The 20,552-nt window shown below is 48.4% G+C and overlaps 1 protein-coding gene and 1 long non-coding RNA gene across 2 annotated transcripts; one reads left to right on the top strand and one right to left on the bottom strand.

Annotated features, from left to right (window-relative positions):
* Window positions 1-4,063: 4,063 nt before the first annotated feature.
* On the bottom strand, window positions 4,064-4,881 carry LOC4333220 (uncharacterized). The gene is made up of 2 exons (XM_015773590.3): window positions 4,745-4,881; window positions 4,064-4,642 (listed from the first exon to the last, which is right to left on the bottom strand). The coding sequence occupies exons 1-2, from the start codon at window positions 4,823-4,825 to the stop codon at window positions 4,148-4,150; spliced, it is 576 nt and encodes a 191-aa protein (XP_015629076.1). The 5' UTR covers window positions 4,826-4,881; the 3' UTR covers window positions 4,064-4,147.
* LOC136355526 (uncharacterized) lies at window positions 4,347-5,069 on the top strand. Its single transcript, XR_010739795.1, has 2 exons — window positions 4,347-4,496; window positions 4,588-5,069. It is a non-coding gene; the product is annotated as an uncharacterized lncRNA (long non-coding RNA).
* Window positions 5,070-20,552: the final 15,483 nt, after the last annotated feature.

Genomic DNA, 20,552 nt, shown 5'->3' with positions numbered 1-20,552 from the left:
ACCCGTACTGAGCTGTCACCATCAGCGGCCCACCTCTCATCCGCAATATATAACCCTAAATAATGATATCCCGTAATCTAGACACCACGTCTAAACTACCACGTACTACTCTAATATCATCGTCATGACATAGAGTAATTGCATAAGGAAACACTATACCCGCACCAAAGCATCTCCCAGATAAGCTAGCCGTATATTCAGCATAACATGAACATAATGTAAAGTAGGTACTCATATACTCGGAAAGTATTTCAATACCATAAATATATTTAGAAGAGTATTCTAGTAAAAGTACAAGGCTTACAAAAGAGAAGAGAAAAGCTACTAGAGCCATACCCGAACTCTTCCTAAGGATTCCGGACTCCTGATTTCTACTCTATTCCTATTCCACCAGCTAGATACTACTAAACTAAACTTGAGAGAAATGAGAGAGCTATTGCTTGAGGTGTGTGAGTGAAGTGAGGATGAGAGCTCCTTTTATAGCCTCCCAATGACGGTTGTGACGGTTGGAATTGTCGGTAATACCCTCTAACCGTCATTGGGGAGCCATCTCAGCCGTCCAGGAGAACCCTGGATCAAACGGAGCTATGGGGGGTTCGGTCGAAACACCATGGGCTGGCCCAACCCAGCCCATCTTTGGCTGGCGGCCTCCTTTGTTGTCCTCCTCCGTAGACTTGTGAATTTTGGCCCAATGTGTCGTGTTATTTTTGAGTTCTTGGCCCATTCATACATAAGTCTGGTTCTCGACATCGTCCGATTGATTTATCGTCTGAGTTGATGTCGATTCTCCTCCACTTTATTGTCATTCTCTGCAAAAGGTTAGTATACCTAATACTAATGGAATATTATTATTCTAACAAATATATGCATTGCAAGCACCACTAGTTCTCCTCTATTTTAGTAATATTGACGGTCGAAACTAATCGATAACGACCGTCAACAATGTCGTCACGGGACGCTAGGTCCACGATCTCAACGATGTTCACCCTACGGTATGAATTGAGACCTAGGACTCGAGCGGATCCAGACTATGGAGAATAGATGGTTCATGGGGGTCTAGTCCCAGATAGCCGACCAAACAAGCTAAGTCATCTGACATATCATCGTATGATCCCAAATTGATGGATTGATGTCATCGGGAGTGGATCAGACAATGCTTGGGAGAAGAACTGGCCGACGTAGACGAGGTCATGGATTCGACAACTTTGATGAATACCTTAAACCCTGTCAAAGTACGCATTTTGTCTTGTGGATGGGGCATAATTTGTATGACGAGATGCGTTGAGTATCATCAAGTTTGCAACCGTTGCATCCAGTTTTGTCCTTCAGCATAACACTGCACCCATATAGAGAGTGAGAACTCGTTTTGTTAATGGGGCACCACTTCTTCCTAATCTTGTGAGTGGACTTTGTTAGAGTGCGCAACCTAGCCCACCAACCATGGGCCACTCAGGTCTTGTCGATGGGGCATAATTTGTATGAGGAGATGCGTTGAGTATCATCAAGTTTGCAACCGTTGCATCCAGTTTTGTCCTTCAGCATAACACTGCACCCATCTAGAGAGTGAGAACTCGTTTTGTTAATGGGGCACCACTTCTTCCTAATCTTGTGATTGGACTTTGTTAGAGTGCGCAACCTAGCCCACCAACCATGGGCCACTCAGGTCACATTGAGTTTGCTCCACCACAGGCTCAACCGAAGCCACAACTCTAGGTCTTGAGCCTACACAACCCAAAAGACTAGTTTGATGGGTGAGGATTGCCCCCACCTTTTAAGTCGTGCTCTCCCATCATCAATTACCGATGTGAGACTAAACTCAACAATCTCCACCGTCGTCACACATCGGGCCCAACAATCTCCTATGTCACATTAACCCATGTGACCCTGAAGACTTGTTACCTGGCCTCCCCCATCATGTGACCCATGGAAATTGTTCCAGGTTCTAAACCTGGACTCTGATATTACTTGTTAGAGTGCGCAGCCCAGTCCACCAACCATGGGCCACCCGGTCATATTGGGCCTGCTCCACCACAGGCTCAACCAGAGCCACAACTTTAGGTCTCAGGCCTACACAACCCAAAAAACTAGTCTGATGGGTGAGGACTCCCTCCACCTTTTAAAAAGTGCTCCCCCATCCTCAATTACCGATGTGGGAGTAAACCCAATAGACTTCGCAGTCGGCTCCTTGTTCTCGGTGGAAGTCGGATGGTAGATCAACGACTGTTGGCGGCTGTTAAATGTCGATTCTATACCGCCAACATCTGCATAAAGTTCGGATAATAAAACATCCAACATAGTGATAGGTGCTTAATCTCACATATTCCACAAGTGTTGGTGTATATTTGTATGTAGATGATATACCCTGATGTTGGGAGGAAACCTAGACTAAAGTGAGGAGAATTATATATCTATACAAGGAGGGGTTGTGAACTTCATCAAAACATCAGTGAATTAACCCAAAACTCTGAGAAATGGATAGAGAAGAGCCCAGGGAGTCCATAGACCGAAGGCCAGGCCAGGAGGGCCCAGCCTAGGTTCGGGCGAACCCCTCTGATCGCCGTTGATCCTAGGGTTTGGCATCGACGCTCCAGATGCTCTCCCAAAGACGGTTGCGGGGCAGTTCGGACATTTCCCCTTCTCACAACCGTCATACCTGTCCTATAAATAGACCTCACTTTATTCACTCTCACACATACTTCCAAGCTTGAGCTGAATTATAAGAGGCTCTATTGTACTATATTGTATACTAGAATAGGAAGGAAGGGAGTAGAGTAGGAGTCGGAAGAATTCCGGAGTTGTCAGTAATCTTCCCCTATTTCTTTTATTCTGTTTATTACTGTGAATTCAATATAATATTCTTCTTGAGTAATTTAGATTTATCTTGTGAGAATTATCTCTTGGTTAGTTCCGAAGTAGCATACGGGATTATTGTTCACTATAATCAACTAAAATATAATGATTGCTTTAGTGAGTTATAAACACTAAAGTAGATAGTAATTGCTTAGACGTGGTGTTTAGGTAATTATTATCCAGTAATTGCTGCGTATCCCACAGTATGTTTGAGGTGGGTGTAGAGGTGGTGACAGCCCTCGAGATCACTTAAGTCCTCCCTGTCCGGGTACGTAGTAGAGCGACATCTGGGAACTGCGGGTTGCCAGTGCCTGAAATATTGCATTAGGATTAAAATTAAGCTTTCCCTAACAATGTTTCTCACTATTAAATCCTCTCTATCCTGGCTTATCATTTGCTTGGTGTCCTTGGATGAACCGGAGGAAGATCTGACCACACATGTTCTCTTGGATTCGATACCCTTGGAATACTCCGTAGGAGAAGTGCTACATCGGTATATCCGTGCGCTTGCGGATTTTGTCTGTGATCGTAAGAAATACTAACAACGACGTAACAGCGAAGACTGGGAATGTGACGGATCCAACATGCAGAAGAGTGAACATCAGCTGGGTTGGACCGCCCTGGCCAAGCTGATTATAGAGGCCATTGTTAGAAAATCCGTCTCTTGTACCCATCTCGTCGAAACTTTTTTCATCAAGCCCCCTACTTGGCACGCTACTATCAACAGTTTATACCTGACTACGGTATCTATATAGTATGGTGGACGTTGGGACTAAGCTATACGTGAGATTGCGGTAAAGTAATCTAAAGACAACGAATTTTTGTGTTGATTCAGACCCCCGAGATAGGTAGTAGCCCTAATTCAATTATAAATTTATAATTTATATCTCACAAATTATAATGGTGGAGCAAGCAGCAAGCTAACTAATCTTGCCAACCAACTAGTACTCGCTAATAACTATCCGACGACTTGTAGCCGCCGGCTAGTTATCAACAGCAAAAGTAAGTCTGAAACTTAAATTTTTATAGCGGCTGATTTTATATAAGGAAAACGATAAGGCTTGGAATCATCAAGCGGGTCGGCTCCGGGTGCACGACTCTTTTTTCTTTCCCCTGCTGAGCGCGACTTCTTAATCATGACGGTGGTGGGGAAGTAAAAAAAATAAGAAGTAAAAAAAAAAGTGAAGTAAAGTGAGGACAAACGATCGAGAAATGCGAGGGCGAGCAGCAAGCATGATTGAGAATAGTAAAGGGATGACACGGCAAGAAATTAAGAAGTTGTGTGCTATACATCCTCTTATCGTGCCAAATTGAGACAACGGTGGAGCCAAGGAGGCTGCTTCAGCGCGTCCTGCTGCTCCAGGTCCAAATGCTGCTGCGTCGTCCCAACACCGGGGCCACCAGCAACAACCTTCACCGCCGACGACGACCCCAACCGAGATGGCCGGTGCGGCATCACCGCCCTGCAGTTGGTGCTGCCGGACTCCGTCGACGACGACGAGTTGCTCGTCCTCGAGTCCACGCTAGACGACGGCGCCTCCTTCTTGGTCGTCGTCGTCCTCCCGATCGCTAGCGTCAGGTCCAGCTCGCTCTCTTCAAGAACACTAGTGTGAGCCTGTGGCTTGTCATTGTCGCTCCCAGGGAAGGTGTGCCATGGCCTGCTCGACCCTGCCTCGTTCTCCTCTGCATGATAATCGTCTTCAGGTATGCAACTGATGCCTTGCATTGTGATTGCAGAGCCGGCGTCCATCAGTAGCTTCTGTACTCGGTACAGCCGGTGCAGCTCCTGAACCTGAACAAAGCTGCTGTTATTTGCTTGAGGCCTGAAGGTTCGGTACTGGATAAGGAAGCAAGAGTTTGGAAGTTTCAGTATGGAGTGGTGTTCTTATCTTACCTGCTGCTTGAATGTCTCCTCCTGCCTCAACATGGCCATCTTCATGTGTTCCTTCTCGTACTGCTTCAGGTACCTTGACATCTTCTTGTGGCCGGAGAATTAGACCTTTTTTGGCTGGCTTTGAAGCCAAATCACAGCTGCAAAATACAGTGCGAGATCAACAGATTGCTCTCTCTCTCTCTCTCTCTCTCGATGGATGCATACGCTCAATTTTTTTCTGCCATGGCAGTAACAAACCAACCATATAAAATTTTGCACCCTAGCTATCTTTATAGATGGATGCAAGGAAAATGGAAACTATGAGAAAGGAATTGAGTGGCTTTTACTCACAATAGGTGGAGGCCGACCAGTTCGAACGCTTATCGGGATCGAAGCCTCAAAGAACCTTGCAACAGGGGCACTTAACTTTCTCAACAATCCACAAGAGCCTATTTTAAAGGCGGAGAGAGAGCGAGAGAGAGATACTAGCAATGGGGATTACAGTGTGGATTGACTGAAATCTGAAGCATTTGAGAGTGAAAGGGATGATGCCCCCACCACAAAATGTCAAGCAGACTAGAAAAGCAGGGAGACATAGCAACCCCCACTTGCTATAAATATGTGTGCATCCATCTTGTGTTGTATCTATCCAGAAATAGATTTAAAGGAAGGCACTACACCAGAAAGGAAGAAAGAATCACCCGAACCAAGAGACAGGAACAGCTAAAGTAACCAAGGCACTTCACATGTGTGCATGCCTGCCTGCCCTGGAATCATGCTCCTCGCTCCTAACTTGTTGACATCACAGACCTCCCCTCCCCCACTCAGGAATATACTACAACAGTACGGACCCCCTTTTTTCTTTCTTTTATTTCTCAATCTAGTTGAATGACATGACTGATTAATAATTGCCACCCAAGATTGTTTATAACCATTGTGGATCTGGGGATCTTGTCGACTTCCATGAGTAAATGCAGTCGTCCTGGAGAGCTTAAGCTTCAAGTTAATTTGATGATCTGTTCCTCCTCTTAAAGTCTGAAACTGAACATGACATTCAGTTTCAGGTATCACACTTCTCTAACTGAATAACATGACCCCCCCCCCCTCTTTCTTTCTTTGTTTTTTTTTTCTGACGGGAGATGTATGTTAGTAATTAATTGGTGTTATCAACCTAAACTATAAACGGTGTTTCACATTAATTAGTGATGCTAATTCCAATCCACCTAATTCGATATTTGAAAAATGACGCGCACTTATTGCATGTGAACTACAGAATAATTCTACTTAGATGTTTGCATGTCCTACCTTCCCTTTCCGGCTTAATTTTTCTCTCCATCTCTTTTCTTATCAAACTAAATTATTAGTGACCCAGCACCAACAATGTTCCCCCAGCTTTCCAAGAAACCCGATCGTCGCCACGTGCGACAATGGACTCCAATCAGCTAGCATGATAAATCTGAGACACGGATGGGGATCACCAGCGGTGTCCTGATGAGAAAGGCCCTTTTGGAGATCAGAATGATGAAGTAGCATTAAGAAATGGATGATCCTGAACTGTATATATGCCGCCTGCCTTGGAGGGATGCGAGCTTCTTCAGACAACTCACGCATTAACAGCCAAGCCCGGGAATCTGGAGACAAGGGCATGATTTTGAGGGATGTGGATGCATGTGCCTGCCCCATGATCTGATCCTCCATCTGTCCTCTTGGGCACCATGCGTACATGCGCTGGACTTGTCCTCCATGTCTTCTTGGTTAGTACAGTAGACAATAGGCATACATGGGAGGCAACGGATGGATTGCCATTGATTCAGTACTGTGCTGTGTACTTTACAGATGATGGCATCCCAATGCTTTCTTGTTTCCTTCCCGCCTTGCTAGCTGTGCTAAATCTGTGAGGATACGCTACCATTATCTAAGTACAATTGCCAGCAGGTTTAAGGATGTAATTTATCGTGTCAATTGCAGATAATGAACTGCAAATCTATCAAGTTAATTTCACCTAACACACATGATTAAGCCTACGGGTCTGTTTGTGTTCATGCCATGACGATGGTGTGCTCTCTGCAATCGTGCCGCAAGCAAACACATAGTTTGTTGCACTAATTAACCGGCTTGGCGTTGACCCTTCTACACACCAAATACTAATCTTTTGTAACGTTCATGTGTGTCAAGAACTTAAGATAGTTCAAGCATCGAACCATGAATCAGACAGGACCTACTTGATCTGATAAGGTAAATTATAGCTCTAGCTGTCGTTTAAATCCTGCAGTGTTTCACTGACCGACCCATGAGGGCAACCAAATTTTAAAAAGAGTAAAAAGGCTAAATATCTTAAGACTACATATTTAATAATAATAATAAAATTATTCCAAAACTACAAAATTTAGGGTTTAAATCCCTAGCAATAATGTTATGTTTGAATAATTAGCATCCAAGTTTTCTGATTAAATTGATGCTCAACATGTGATTTTGTGGTAACTTTATTATTAAATCTGTAGTACTGCACCACAAATATGTAGTTCTATAATAACTTCGGTGCTATAAATATATAGTTTTATGATAAATCATTGTTTGATAAAAGATTTCTATAGTTTTGTCATCATTAGTCTTATAAAAATTACTTTCATAAATGTGGACAATGCTACATTATGAAACGGATGGAGTACAAGCATAATTAAACTCATGAGACTAAACTGCAGCTAACAACACCTAATTAAATGACTGATCTATACCCATCAATGTTCGTTCCATTGCTCTCTAAAAATAATTAGGCCTTCGATCTCGACTCTCGACTGCTATCTCCTTTTCGCTGGACCAGCGAAGAGCGCTAGCCCAAGTAAGATCGAGGAAAGGGTGGTGGTCTGAAAAAATGAGCACAACGCCACAGACCAACAGGCTGCACTATGTTTAATTTCTCCGTATATAAATTAATTCCTTAGGTATCATTAAGTACATGAACAGTACTTGCAACTCACTCAGCCAAGTGCTTACCGAGAGTTACTATGGTAATCTGCCTCTCGCATTTTGGATAGTTTTGATGGATATCATTGTTGGTGGTATGGCATGAGGCCCTTCGACCAAAATCTGCTGAAAGCTATACGAAGAGTGGGGATTCAAGCCCGAGACGTCAAAGTTAGTCGGGGCGAAGTCCCCCCATGACGAAGACTATGGAACAAGGACGGCGAGAGGCGAGGGATCGCACGGGTACTCTGCCAAGCCAGAGGCCTCTTGGGCGAAGGATGCAGGGCGAAGAGTATATGCCGAAGGGAGACGACTTCGCCAAAGCAAGCTCGCCCCCGCGAGGGCCGAAGAAGCCTTTCAGGCCCATCAAGTCTAGGGGCTATTGAGCTGACGATCGCCCGACGGCCCATCAGGGGCCTGTGAACCTCAATTACCCTATGTACCCATGTAAATGTCCCTTTCATAAGGGTAACCATGTAAATTCCCCTGTATAACCAAAACTCTAGTAGTAAGAACCTGTAATAGGAGCTATAAATAGTCTCATAGGGCCATGTAATGGGGGGATCCCGAAGAAAAATTCTCTAATTAATACACTTTACTTCTGTCGCGACTGAGAAAAATGCATTTTCCCGAACGCTAGTGTATTAATCCCCGTCCCAGGAAAAGTCGGGGTACACCACACAAACATGATACAAAAGACACATCTTTATTATATCGATAATATTTACATTATTACAAAGGCACTTAAGGCCTGACAATCAAAAATAAACAGCAGCGGACTAGCGGGACTATGGCTCCATCTTCACAGGCGCTCAACTGGGGTATAAGCCAGGACTCCACCTAAGACTTCTTCTCCAAAGCTTCTCTTACTGAAGGGGGGGAAAGATTGAGCAAGAATGAGTACAACCACAGTACTCAGCAAGCCACACCGGCAGATGCATGATTAATGCAAGGGGGTGCAAGGGGTAATAATATAGGGGTTAAGTTTTGCAGTAAACAGCATTTAAAAGTCACTTAGTTGCCCAAAGCCATTTTATAAAGATGATCCTAGAGCTACACAGTGATATTAATCAAGGCCGTAAACCCCCACGAACATGCCTTAATCCAAGGCCTACGATGATTTAGACCGAACTGGCAACCCGACCCTGGGTCCCAGCTCGTCCCAAGCCAACCCAGGCCAACCATTCCACATTTTAGTTGTTAAGTAGGTTTTAAGAATTAAAACACTAACTTGGGTACATTGCTAGGCTTGCCCATAACCGAGGGCGCGGCTATTCGAATAGATTATACTCTTATCAGAGGTGTACATCTTTACCCACAAGACACATCTTCCTCACGTGTAACCACGTGCCACATACCACCACGGCATACGGACTGAAGATGCGACATAGTTCCCAACCCATCCTAGCCATAAACAAGAGTACTGACCCAGCCCCGCCTACGGCCAGAACCTCCGGGACAGACAGGCAAGATTGAGCCCCTAGCAGCAGGACACCAGCCCTGTGCCATGATATCTCGACTACCGGGCCGCAACTCGTGTAGCCTTTATTTGTCCTAAAGATGTCCATCGACCCCCGACTTCGTCCATCTCCATCCGTGTACCTTTGTTTATAACCAGACTGAGCCACAAACTAAGCCTTACCCACTAGACATGTGGAAGTACGGTAGTGCTTTGCAACAGAGGCCCGAGCTTAATCCTTATAGTACCCAAGGTACGACTAACAAAACCCAACCACGCACCTCGAGCCCAGCCTAAAACCATTTTGGGGGTTTTGAATAGAGGGGGAGGTGTGTGTCCAATTCCAACATAAGCCAACCATTCCATAGTGTCCAAATGATATGAGAATTCCCAAAGTCTAAAGTTATAAAACCACCTAATGTTGCCTAATTAATTAGCGAAGCATCTACCTAAATTCATACTAGTGGAACCATGAATAGGGTACCCACTAGTTGGGGTTTTGTTTATCCTAGGGTGAACAAGGTAATAATAACAATAACAACAATGATAAGGTCATAACAAAGATAAATAGGCATGGCTAAATAAAACAGTGATAACGCGGGAATTTGAATAAAGCGATAATGCAATAATTTAAATCAAAATAATTTTATAAACTAGGATTCAATATGCTCAAGGATGATGTGACTTGCCTTGCTCAGAGATAACGGCCTTCCGAACCTTCGGCGATGACCGCGAACCACGCTTCGGGAACCTCAGGAACGACAGAAGCTACGCGAAGCACACAAGCAAAGCTACAAGCCTATAAAGAAGCAATAACAATAGATAAAAAGAAAGCACAGGGTTCTTTAGGTTATAACAAACATTAGGAGACTTGAACGGATCGATTCGGAGCTCGTATGACCAATGCATGGTCATCCGAAGTTTAATGTTGTTATATGGAGATTTGTGGATTATTATAATTAGGTTTTACAACTATAAAACATGTGTAAGCGCTAGCCTGGAAAAGACAGGAAGGCTGCGCCGTTGACATGCGGACCCCACATGTCAACCTAAGGGACCACGGCAGACCGGGTACACAGAGATGGTCCACGGGTCGACGGAAGCGGACCCCATGTGTCAACCGAGGCGAGTGGCCGACAAACGGACTCCACTAGACACCACGCGGGCTGCACACGTGGAAACCACGCGGCTACCGAGCGGGCACACTAACACGGTCACCACACGCACAAGCGAACGACTACCGACACCAGTACACGGGTACCGGGGTCGACAACCGCACAACGGGCACGGGCGACACCAAAAGGACGAGGACGAGGGCGACGAGGGAGAGAGATCCTTACCACCACGTGACGAGGCGAGGGAACGACAACGACGAACGGGCGCGGCGGAGACGGCCGGGAACGATGGAGACGAAAGGCGAGGGGACGACTCCGGTGGCGATCCTTGGACAAAGGCGAGACGTGGCCGGCGCAACGCTTGGCAACGCAGAGGCGAGGACGAAGACAATGACGGGGCTGCGGCACTTGACGTAGCGAGGACGACGAACGAGAACGGCTTGACGGAGGGACGAACGCCACGACGACCGGGAACGACGGGAGGACGACGATGACGACGACCGGGGCCGGCGAGGAGGCGACGTGGGCAGCCGGCAGTGGCTACACGGCGACGAGGATGGCGTGGAACACGCCGCTGTGAATCCGAAGACGGAGGCGGCGCCGCGAGACGATGAGCCGGCGAGGACGAACGACCGACCGGAGGAGTCGTCGACGAGGACGAACGGAGACGACAATGACGGACAGCGGAGGGGTTCGGATGGAGGGAAGGCGATGCCGAGGACGACGTCGCTGGCTCGCCGCTGCGATGCCGGAGGTGGTGGTGGCACGGCCAACGGCGCACGGGCACGGCGGAAGGGGTTGCCGAAGGAACTCCAGCGAGACCGAGGGAGAGGCGCCGCGGGCGACGGTTTTCCGGCAAAACCGATGGCAGGCCGGGGTGGAGGGCGATGCGCCGACTCCGAGGGAGGATGGCGATGACGACAGCCGCTGCACCGGCGAGGCGGCACAGGCGGCTGGAGGCGGTGGAGTGGTGGCGACACCACTGGTCGTCGGCGAGGACGTCGCTCCGATAATTTCCCCGCGAAACGGAGGCGACGCCAGGGAAGAAGAGGCAGCTGCGAGGCCGCTGGGGGCGACGGCACGGCCGGCCCACACCTGAGCGGCACGGCAGGGGCGGCTGGATTTGGCCGGCGGCGTGGGAGAGAGAGGAGGGCTGCGGGGAGAGGTGGTGAGGCCACGGGAGAGCGCGGGAGGGGGTTAAAACGATAGAACGGAGCGAGCGTGTTCCATTTTATAGGGTAGGAGAGGGAGCCGGGCACGGAAGACGTGGGAACGGCGGCGGAAAAGCCGGCCGGCAGCCATGGAAGGTGGCCGGGGTTGGCGCGGGCGTTCCCGACGATTGGGGGCACGAATCAAGGGGGATATTAGGGGGAATTGATGTGGAAGGAACGGGGATTAATTCCCCCCAATCAATTTGGAAGGAAGGGCATTGATTCGCGTGGATTTAGGGGAGGAATCGACGCTAGGTTTCATGGGAGAGAGAAGAGAGAGAGGATGCCGGGCGGGAGGAAGGAGACGACCGGGTGGGTGGGACCCACCGGTCGGGCGCGCAGTCAGCGTGCGTGCAACGCGCGTGCACGGGAGGGGAGCGGCTGGGTGGCGCGGTTTGGGCCAGGCGGCCGGCCCAGGAGGAGAGGAGGGAGAGGCGACCTGGGGGAGAGAGGGAGGAGGAGGGGGCTGGGCCGAGGGGAAGGAGAGGAGGCCCAAGAGAAGGAGGGAGAGGAGGAGAGGGAGAGAAAGAGAGGGAGGAAGAGTGGACTTTGGCCACGGGCCGAGAGAGAGAGAGGGAGGACTTTGGGCCAGACTTGGCCCAAAGGGAGGAGGGGGATTATTTTTAGTTTTTCTTTTTAGTAAACTTTGTTAATTGTTTTTATTGCTTAATAATTATTTCCGGTGCTCTGAAAATTCAAGTAAAATTTGAGGTCTCCTTTTAGACCAAGGAGAATTTAACAAAAATTCTCTGGACCACATTCAAATTTTTCTTGTACGTATTTTAGTGTTTGCCAATTTCTTTTTGAATTTTAATTAATTCTATTATTCCTTTTAGAGAATGATTTTTATTTCGGGATGAATTTATCAGGACGTGACAAATCCACCCCTCTTACAGGAATCTCGTCCCCGAGATTCGAGGAGGCTAGCAAGAAGATAGGTTGGGCAGTCTTCTCTTCTTGTCTGACTTCTTCCGTCGCGTCTTCTATAACAAACTTGCCTAGCAAAACTTCTCCACTCTGGACTGCTTGGCTCGATCTCCTCTTGCAGATGGAATCTTCTCTTCACCTGACTTGTCCCTGGTTGAACCTTTAGCTGACTTCGACTGGGATGTGGCACTTGAAGATGGGGCTTTAGTTCCAGAACTTCTTATAATTCATATCTTTGGCATCAACCTCATACAAGTTACCCACTTCACGTTATGCGTCGACATCAGCTTGTCATTACTAGGATACCATGCTTGTCATCATGAGAATATCATGTTTGTCATTTACTTCTAACTTGCCACCAACTGCCTCATATTAGCTTTCCTGGTCTCCGGGTGCTAGCTACTTCTGCTATTCGATGCAAGGGTCGATAATTTCGCCTTTGAATTATGTTTCTCAACAGAACCAACTTATCCCACTATTATCTTCATGTTGTCATTATTTAGCATCCAACGTATTCCTTTACACCTTCGACCTTGAAGGGTTCATTCCCATTGGATCATCTTCCAAGACATGGCATTGCCTGGTAACCGGTGCCTGCACTTTTCACTCCGTGTAGCATCTGATACCGAGTTAAAGATTTCATTCCTTGCCTTCAAACAAACACTTTTACCTAGGTCATCTTGCTTACTCATGAAATTTTTTTTTCTACCTCAATGACAAGGTGACTATTGCAGGGTGATCAGGGGTCTTCCTCGAGTGATGCAAAGCATGCTTCTGATTATCCTTTATCAATCACCTTTCGGCCTACTTCTTTCCGGCTAGAGAACTGAGGTCCTTTGGCCTGCTGCCTTTCAGTGAAACCTTGAAGTGGTTCGTCAAAAAGCTGCACTGACTACCTTCAGGGAAATACATCGCTTGCTATCTGTATCTATGCCACTAGGGTTTAATTGCCGATGATCATCTTTAGTGCTTCCTCGAGATGGGGAGCATCCAAATTGTTCTTCTGCCATATCACCTTTGAACCTTTTCTGATACCTGATAGACTAATTACCAACCATCGACTACTATGTTCTCAAATATTGATGTCTCCTAGATCTTCTTAACTGTTTGCAGGTATATCCGAACTTATCAATGTAGAGGCATGGGAGGTACCCTTATGGGTTTCATCCAACAATCCTTATCTTGATCCGTAAAAGGCGTATCCAAACTCTTATCCCCAACTACTGTCTCATTGGCTTTTTAATCCAACACAGTTTAATTGGTTTTCTTTTCCATCAACAGGTTGGTTATTAACTCGAGGTTAGAATATAGTTCCTCTGACACGAGACCCTAGGTCTCCTTTATTAGTAAGCAATTATACACATAATCCCATATCCGCATCTTCCAAAAGAATCCTCATAGAACATGTCTATATTACAAATTTCTCCCTTATTAATGAATACTAAGCACTGCCTAAAAGGAAAGGTGCTTAGCATCGGTACATTGTTTCTGCTATGGGTTATGATTAACACGAGGCCTCACAGGTATGGCGTTTGCTCCAGTGACCACAATACGATTAGGATGTCTGCTTCGTGTAAATTGGCGGTAATGTGGAGGCCGACTTTGCCTTGGTTGTAGACAGTCCCTCAAGTCATGCCCTGGTTCTTTGCAGTTGTAACAAATCAACGTCTTCTTTATTGAGCTGTCCGTCTGGGGACGATCATTCTGACTTGGAGTTGGAATTGGTGGTTGGAAATCCTTGCTAACATTGGCATCAGTGGTACCATAGTTGCTATCACAATTTCTAGGGTTGTCATTCTGGGTGCCATCATTGATACTATCGTCGACACCTTGGTGAATGATGTTGACATTGCACGCTTGATTCGAGTGGTCACTAATGGGGCAAGAAGCATGGTTGTTGGTGGTATCATCATCATTAGTATTGCTAATGTTATTGTCTGCATTGTGTCCGTCTTCTTGGGGCAGGAACTCTTGATGCGCAATAGAAGATCCGGTGATCTGAAGTGGCTCAGTGCGCTGTCTTTGGTTACCACATGGAAATGTTGGGATGCTGACAATCCTTCTCTTGCAGTTCTTCATCCGATTATGCTCACTTTCGAGTTGTATGGTTTTGTCCACAAGTTTCTCAAAATCTTCATATTCCTCTAGGAGTAGTTGCACTGCGATCTCATCTTTTAACCCCTAGAGAAACTTCTCTTGTTTGTCTTCATCAGTTTCCACATCTTCTGGTACATAGTGAGCCAAACGATGGAACTCATGCAGGTACTCTGTGACGGTCAAATCTTCTTGCTTCAGGTAGCGGAATTCTCGTTTTCTCAGTGTGATCATTCCTGCGGGAACATGTGATCTCTTCAACACGGCTGAAAACTCATCCCAGGTGATGGTATGTCCTTCTGGCCGTGATGCTTCGTAGCTATCCCACCATTCTGAAGCTGGTCCAACCAACTGATGAGTTGCAAAGACAACCCGCTCCTGGTCTGTGCACTGAATCAACCCCAGCTTCTTCTCGACTGTGCGCAACCAATCACTAGCTTCCATAGGATCGACGGCAATGGCAAAGGTTGGAGGCTTAGTTTTTAGAAATTCTGATAACTTGCACTGTTGCTGGACTGTAGGTACTTGAACGTTGGTTGCCCCTGCTGGGTTGTTCCAATTCTGTAATAGTTGAAATGCTGTTGCCAACATGTTGGTTTGGTTAACCACAATTTGGATTAGCTCTGGTGAGGTTTCGTTGATGCTTTTCTCATTCCCATTGGCTTGGGTTCTTGAGTCATCGGATCCATCATTCACATAGCCTTTGTTACCAGTGTTATCCATCTGTCACAATGTAGAGGTTGAGAGAGGAAGCAAACAAGGAAAGAATAGACCAGAACTAGGGACAAGACCTTAAAGGAACTAACTCTTTTTGTTGATGTGTTGTTTGTTTTGCTTATTCTGCAAGTTGATTAAGCAAACAACCTAGCATGGTTACATCACAACCCACTGATGCAAACCACGCGCTACACATACAAGCAAAGGAACACACGACTAACGACTCTACCCTAGAGGGTGGCTTAGGTTCTGCGACGGGTTATCCAAGATCTTCACTCCTTCACAGCTGGCTTCACTGCTTCCTCCACTTCGCTAGCGGATCCCGCAATCTTCCGGAGCTTCGGCAGAAATTGACGACATCTTCTTCTTCGCAAAGCTGACCATCTAGTACTACTAGAAATTTGAAGAAGGAAGAAAAGAGTAAACCTTTTGCAAATAGCATTAGGGGAAGGAGAAAAAAAGAACTTTCGCAAATAGTTTTATTTATAAAATATGACCTTAGGTTTTATCCACTTGGCTTATCCTACAGTCGATATGGCTTTGATACCATCTTGTCGCGACCGAGAAAAATACATTTTCCCGAACACTAGTGTATTAATCCCCGTCCCAGGAAAAGCTGGGGTACACCACACAAACATGATACAAAAGGCACATCTTTATTATATCGATAATATTTAAATTATTACAAAGGCACTTAAGGCCTGACAATCAAAAATAAACAGCAGCGGACTAGCGGGCCTACGGCTCTATCTTCACAGGCACTCAACTGGGGTATAAGCCAGGACTCCACCTAAGACTTCTTCTCCAAAGCTTCTCTTACTGAAGGGGGGGAAAGATTGAGCAAGAATGAGTACAACCACAGTACTCAGCAAGCCACACCGGCAGATGCATGATTAATGCAAGGGGGTGCAAGGGGTAATAATATAGGGGTTAAGTTTTGCAGTAAACAGCATTTAAAAGTCACTTAGTTGCCCAAAGCCATTTTATAAAGATGATCCTAGAGCTACAAAGTGTTATTAATCAAGGCCGTAAACCCTCACGAACCTGCCTTAATTCAAGGCCTACGATGATTCAGACCGAACTGGCAACCCGACCCTGGGTCCCAGCTCATCCCAAGCCAACCCAGGCCAACCATTCCACATTTTAGTAGTTAAGCAGGTTTTAAGAATTAAAACACTAACTTGGGTACATTGCTAGGCTTGCCCATAACCGAGGGCGCGGCTATTCGAATAGATTATACTCTGATCAGAGGTGTACATCTTTACCCACAAGACACATCATCCTCACGTGTAACCACGTGCCACATACCACCACGGCATACGGACGGAAGACGTCACATAGTTCCCAACCCATCCTAGCCATAAACAAAAGTACCGACCCAGCCCCATCTACAGCCGGAACCTCCGGGACAGGCAGGCAGGATTGAGCTCCTAGCAGCAGGACACCAGCCCTGTGCCATGACATCTCGACTACCGGGCCGCAGCTCGTGTAGCCTTTATTTGTCCTAGAGATGTCCATCGACCCCCGACTTCGTCCATCTCCATCCGTGTACCTTTGTTTATAACCAGACTGAGCCACAAACTAAGCCTTACCCACTAGACATGTGGAAGTACGGTAGTGCTTTCCAACAGAGGCCCGAGCTTAATCCTTATAGTACCCGAGGTACGACTAACAAAACCCAACCACGGACCTCGAGCCCAGCCTAAAACCATTTTGGGGGTTTTGAATAGAGGGGGAGGTGTGTGTCCAATTCCAACATAAGCCAACCATACCATAGTGTCCAAATGATATGAGAATTCCCAAAGTCTAAAGTTATAAAACCACCTAATGTTGCCTAATTAGTCAGCGAAGCATCTACCTAAATTCATACTAGTGGAACCATGAATAGGGTACCCACTAGTTGGAGTTTTGTTTATCCTAGGGTGAACAAGGCAATAATAACAATAACAACAATGATAAGGTCATAACAAAGATAAATAGGCATGGCTAAATAAAATAGTGATAATGCGGGAATTTGAATAAAGCGATAATGCAATAATTTAAATCAAAATAATTTTATAAACTGGGATTCAATATGCTCAAGGATGATGTGACTTGCCTTGCTCAAAGATAATGGCCTTCCGAACCTTCGGCGACGACCGCGAACCACGCTTCGGGAAACTCAGGAACGACAGAAGCTACGCGAAGCACACAAGCAAAGCTACAAGCCTATAAAGAAGCAATAACAATACATAAAAATAAAGCACAGGGTTCTTTAGGTTATAACAAACATTAGGAGACTTGAACGGATCGATTCGGAGCTCGTATGACCAATGCATGGTCATCCGAAGTTTAATGCTGTTATATGGAGATTTGCGGATTATTATAATTAGGTTTTACAACTATAAAACATGTATAAGCGCTAGCCTGGAAAAGACAGGAAGGCTGCGCCGTTGACATGCGGACCCCACTTGTCAACCTAAGGGACCACGGCTGACCGGGTACACAGAGACGGTCCACGGGTCGACGGAAGCGGACCCTGTGTGTCAACCGAGGCGAGTGGCCGACAAACGGACTCCACTAGACACTACGCGGGCTGCACACGTGGAAACCACGCGGCTACCGAGCGGGCACACTAACACGGTCACCACACGCACAAGCGAACGACTACCGACACCAATACATGGGTACCGGGGCCGACAACCGCACAACGGGCACGGGCGACACCGAAAGGATGAGGACGAGGGCGATGAGGGAGAGAGATCCTTACCACCACGTGACGAGGCGAGGGAACAACAACGATGAACGGGCGCGGCGGAGACGGCCGGGAACGATGGAGACGAAAGGCGAGGGGACGACTTCGGCGGCGATCCTTGGACGAAGGCGAGACGCGGCCGGCGCAACGCTTGGCGACGCAGAGGCGAGGACGAAGACGATGACGGGGCTGCGGCACTTGACGTAGCGAGGACGACGAACGAGAACGGCTTGACGGAGGGACGAACGCCACGACGACCGGGAACGACGGGAGGACGACGATGACGAGGACCGGGGCCGGCGAGGAGGCGACGTGGGCAGCCGGCAGTGGCTGCACGGCGACGAGGACGGCATGGAACACGCCGCTGTGAATCCGAAGACGGAGGCGGCGCCGCGAGACGATGAGCCGGTGAGGACGAACGACCGACCGGAGGAGTCGTCGACGAGGACGAACGGAGACGACGACGATGGACAGTGGAGGGGTTCAGATGGAGGGAAGGCGATGCTGAGGATGACGTCGCTGGCTCGCCGCTGCGATGCCGGAGGTGATGCGTCGCTGGCACAGCGAAAGGGGTTGCCGAAGGAACTCCGGCGAGACCGAGGGAGAGGCGCCACGGGCGACGGCGTTCCGGCGAAACCGAGGGCAGTCCTGGGTGGAGGGCGACGCGGCGACGTTGAGGGAGGATGGCGATGACGACAGCCGCTGCACCGGCGAGGCGGCACAGGCGGCTGGAGGCGGTGGAGTGGTGGCGACACCACTGGTCGTCTGCGAGGACGTCGCTCCGATAATTTCCCGCGAAACGGAGGCGACGCCGGGGAAGAGGAGGCGGCTGCGAGGCCGCTGGCGGCGACGGCACGGCCAGCCCGCACCTGAGCGGCGCGGCAGTGGCGGCTGGAGTTGGCCGGCGGTGTGGGAGAGAGAGGAGGGCTGCGGGGAGAGGTGGTGAGGCCACGGGAGAGCGCAGGAGGGGGCTAAAACGATAGAACGGAGCGAGGGTGTTCCATTTTATAGGGTAGGAGAGGGAGCCGGGGACGGGAGAGGAGGGAACAACGGCGGAAAAGCCGGCCGGCGGCCTTGGAAGGTGGCCGGGGTTGGCGTGGGCGTTCCCGACGATTGGGGGCACGAATCAAGGGGGAAATTAGGGGGAATTGATGTGGAAGGAACGGGGATTAATTCCCCCCAATCAATTTGGAAGGAAGGGCATTGATTCGCGTGGATTTAGGGGAGGAATCGACGCTAGGTTTCACGGGAGAGAGAAGAGAGAAAGGATGCCGGGCGGGAGGAAGGAGACGACCGGGTGGGTGGGACCCACCGGTCGGGCGCGCAGTTAGCGCGCGTGCAACGCGCGTGCGCGGGAGGGGCGGCTGGGTGGCGCGGTTTGGGCCGGGCGGCCGGCCCAGGAGGAGAGGAGGGAGAGGCGACCTGGGGGAGAGAGGGAGGAGGAGGGGGCTGGGCCGAGGGGAAGGAGAGGAGGCCCAAGAGAAGGAGGGAGAGGAGGAGAGGGAGAGAAAGAGAGGGAGGAAGTGAGGACTTTGGCCGCAGGCCGAGAGAGAGAGAGGGAGGACTTTGGGCCAGACTTGGCCCAAAGGGAGGAGGGGGATTATTTTTAGTTTTTCTTTTTAGTAAACTTTGTTAATTGTTTTTGTTGCTTAATAATTATTTCCGGTGCTCTGAAAATTCAAGTAAAATTTGAGGGCTCCTTTTAGACCAAGGAGAATTTAACAAAAATTCTCTGGACCATATTCGAATTTTTCTTGTACGTATTTTAGTGTTTGTCAATTTCTTTTCGATTTTTAATTAATTCTATTATTCCTTTTAGAGAATGATTTTTATTTCGGGATAAATTTATCAGGACGTGACAACTTCTTTCCCAACCACTGTTGAGTGACCACGTCTTTCGACGTATGCGGTTGTCGTTTCGACAGCAGCTGGCGTCGATCGTGGGGACCTCCAAGCGAAACCATTGAGAGCGAATGCCACCGAAGAAGGTCGTGAAGGAGAAGGTTACAAGGCGAAAGGAAAGTGACGTCAGGGCGGATATGGCCACCGAAGAGGGAGCAGAGACTTCGGCGCCCGTTGCCGAAGATGGAGGAGCGCCATCAGCTTCCGCACCTGCACCATCACTACCGCCTTCGGCCCCTGCCACCTCTGTGCAGGTGCCGAACATGGCTGGTATGGCGAAGGCGGCTGCGGCGGCAAGGGCACTCCAGACCAGGGCGGAGATCCTTTTGACAAGCCAACTGCTGGTGCCCCAAGCCGCTCCGTCGTAGTCGGCAGCGGCCCCAACTGCGCTCACCGCTGTGCAAGCCCAAGTCAACCCTAACCCCGAAACACAAACCGAAGCCAACATGGAAGCCATGCGACAGAACATGACACGACTCCAAGACATGCTTCGCCAAATGCAAGAACAACAGCAAGCATACGAGACGGCAAGACGATCCAAGGTCGCTTCAGCACCAATCCTCCAGTATTCGGCAGGTTATGTCCCACCCCAAGTCTATCCACAAGTGCCGACCCAGCCCCTTCCGCCACAAGTCGCGCAAGCGCCAATGTACTTCGTCGGGCAGCCATCGACCGCAGCAGCGCATCCGGCCCCTCACGTGCAGCT

Source organism: Oryza sativa, chromosome 3, assembly GCF_034140825.1.
Source record: "Oryza sativa Japonica Group chromosome 3, ASM3414082v1".
In the NCBI taxonomy this organism is placed as follows: Eukaryota; Viridiplantae; Streptophyta; class Magnoliopsida; order Poales; family Poaceae; genus Oryza; species Oryza sativa.
This window is presented reverse-complemented; position numbering and strand designations above follow the sequence as displayed.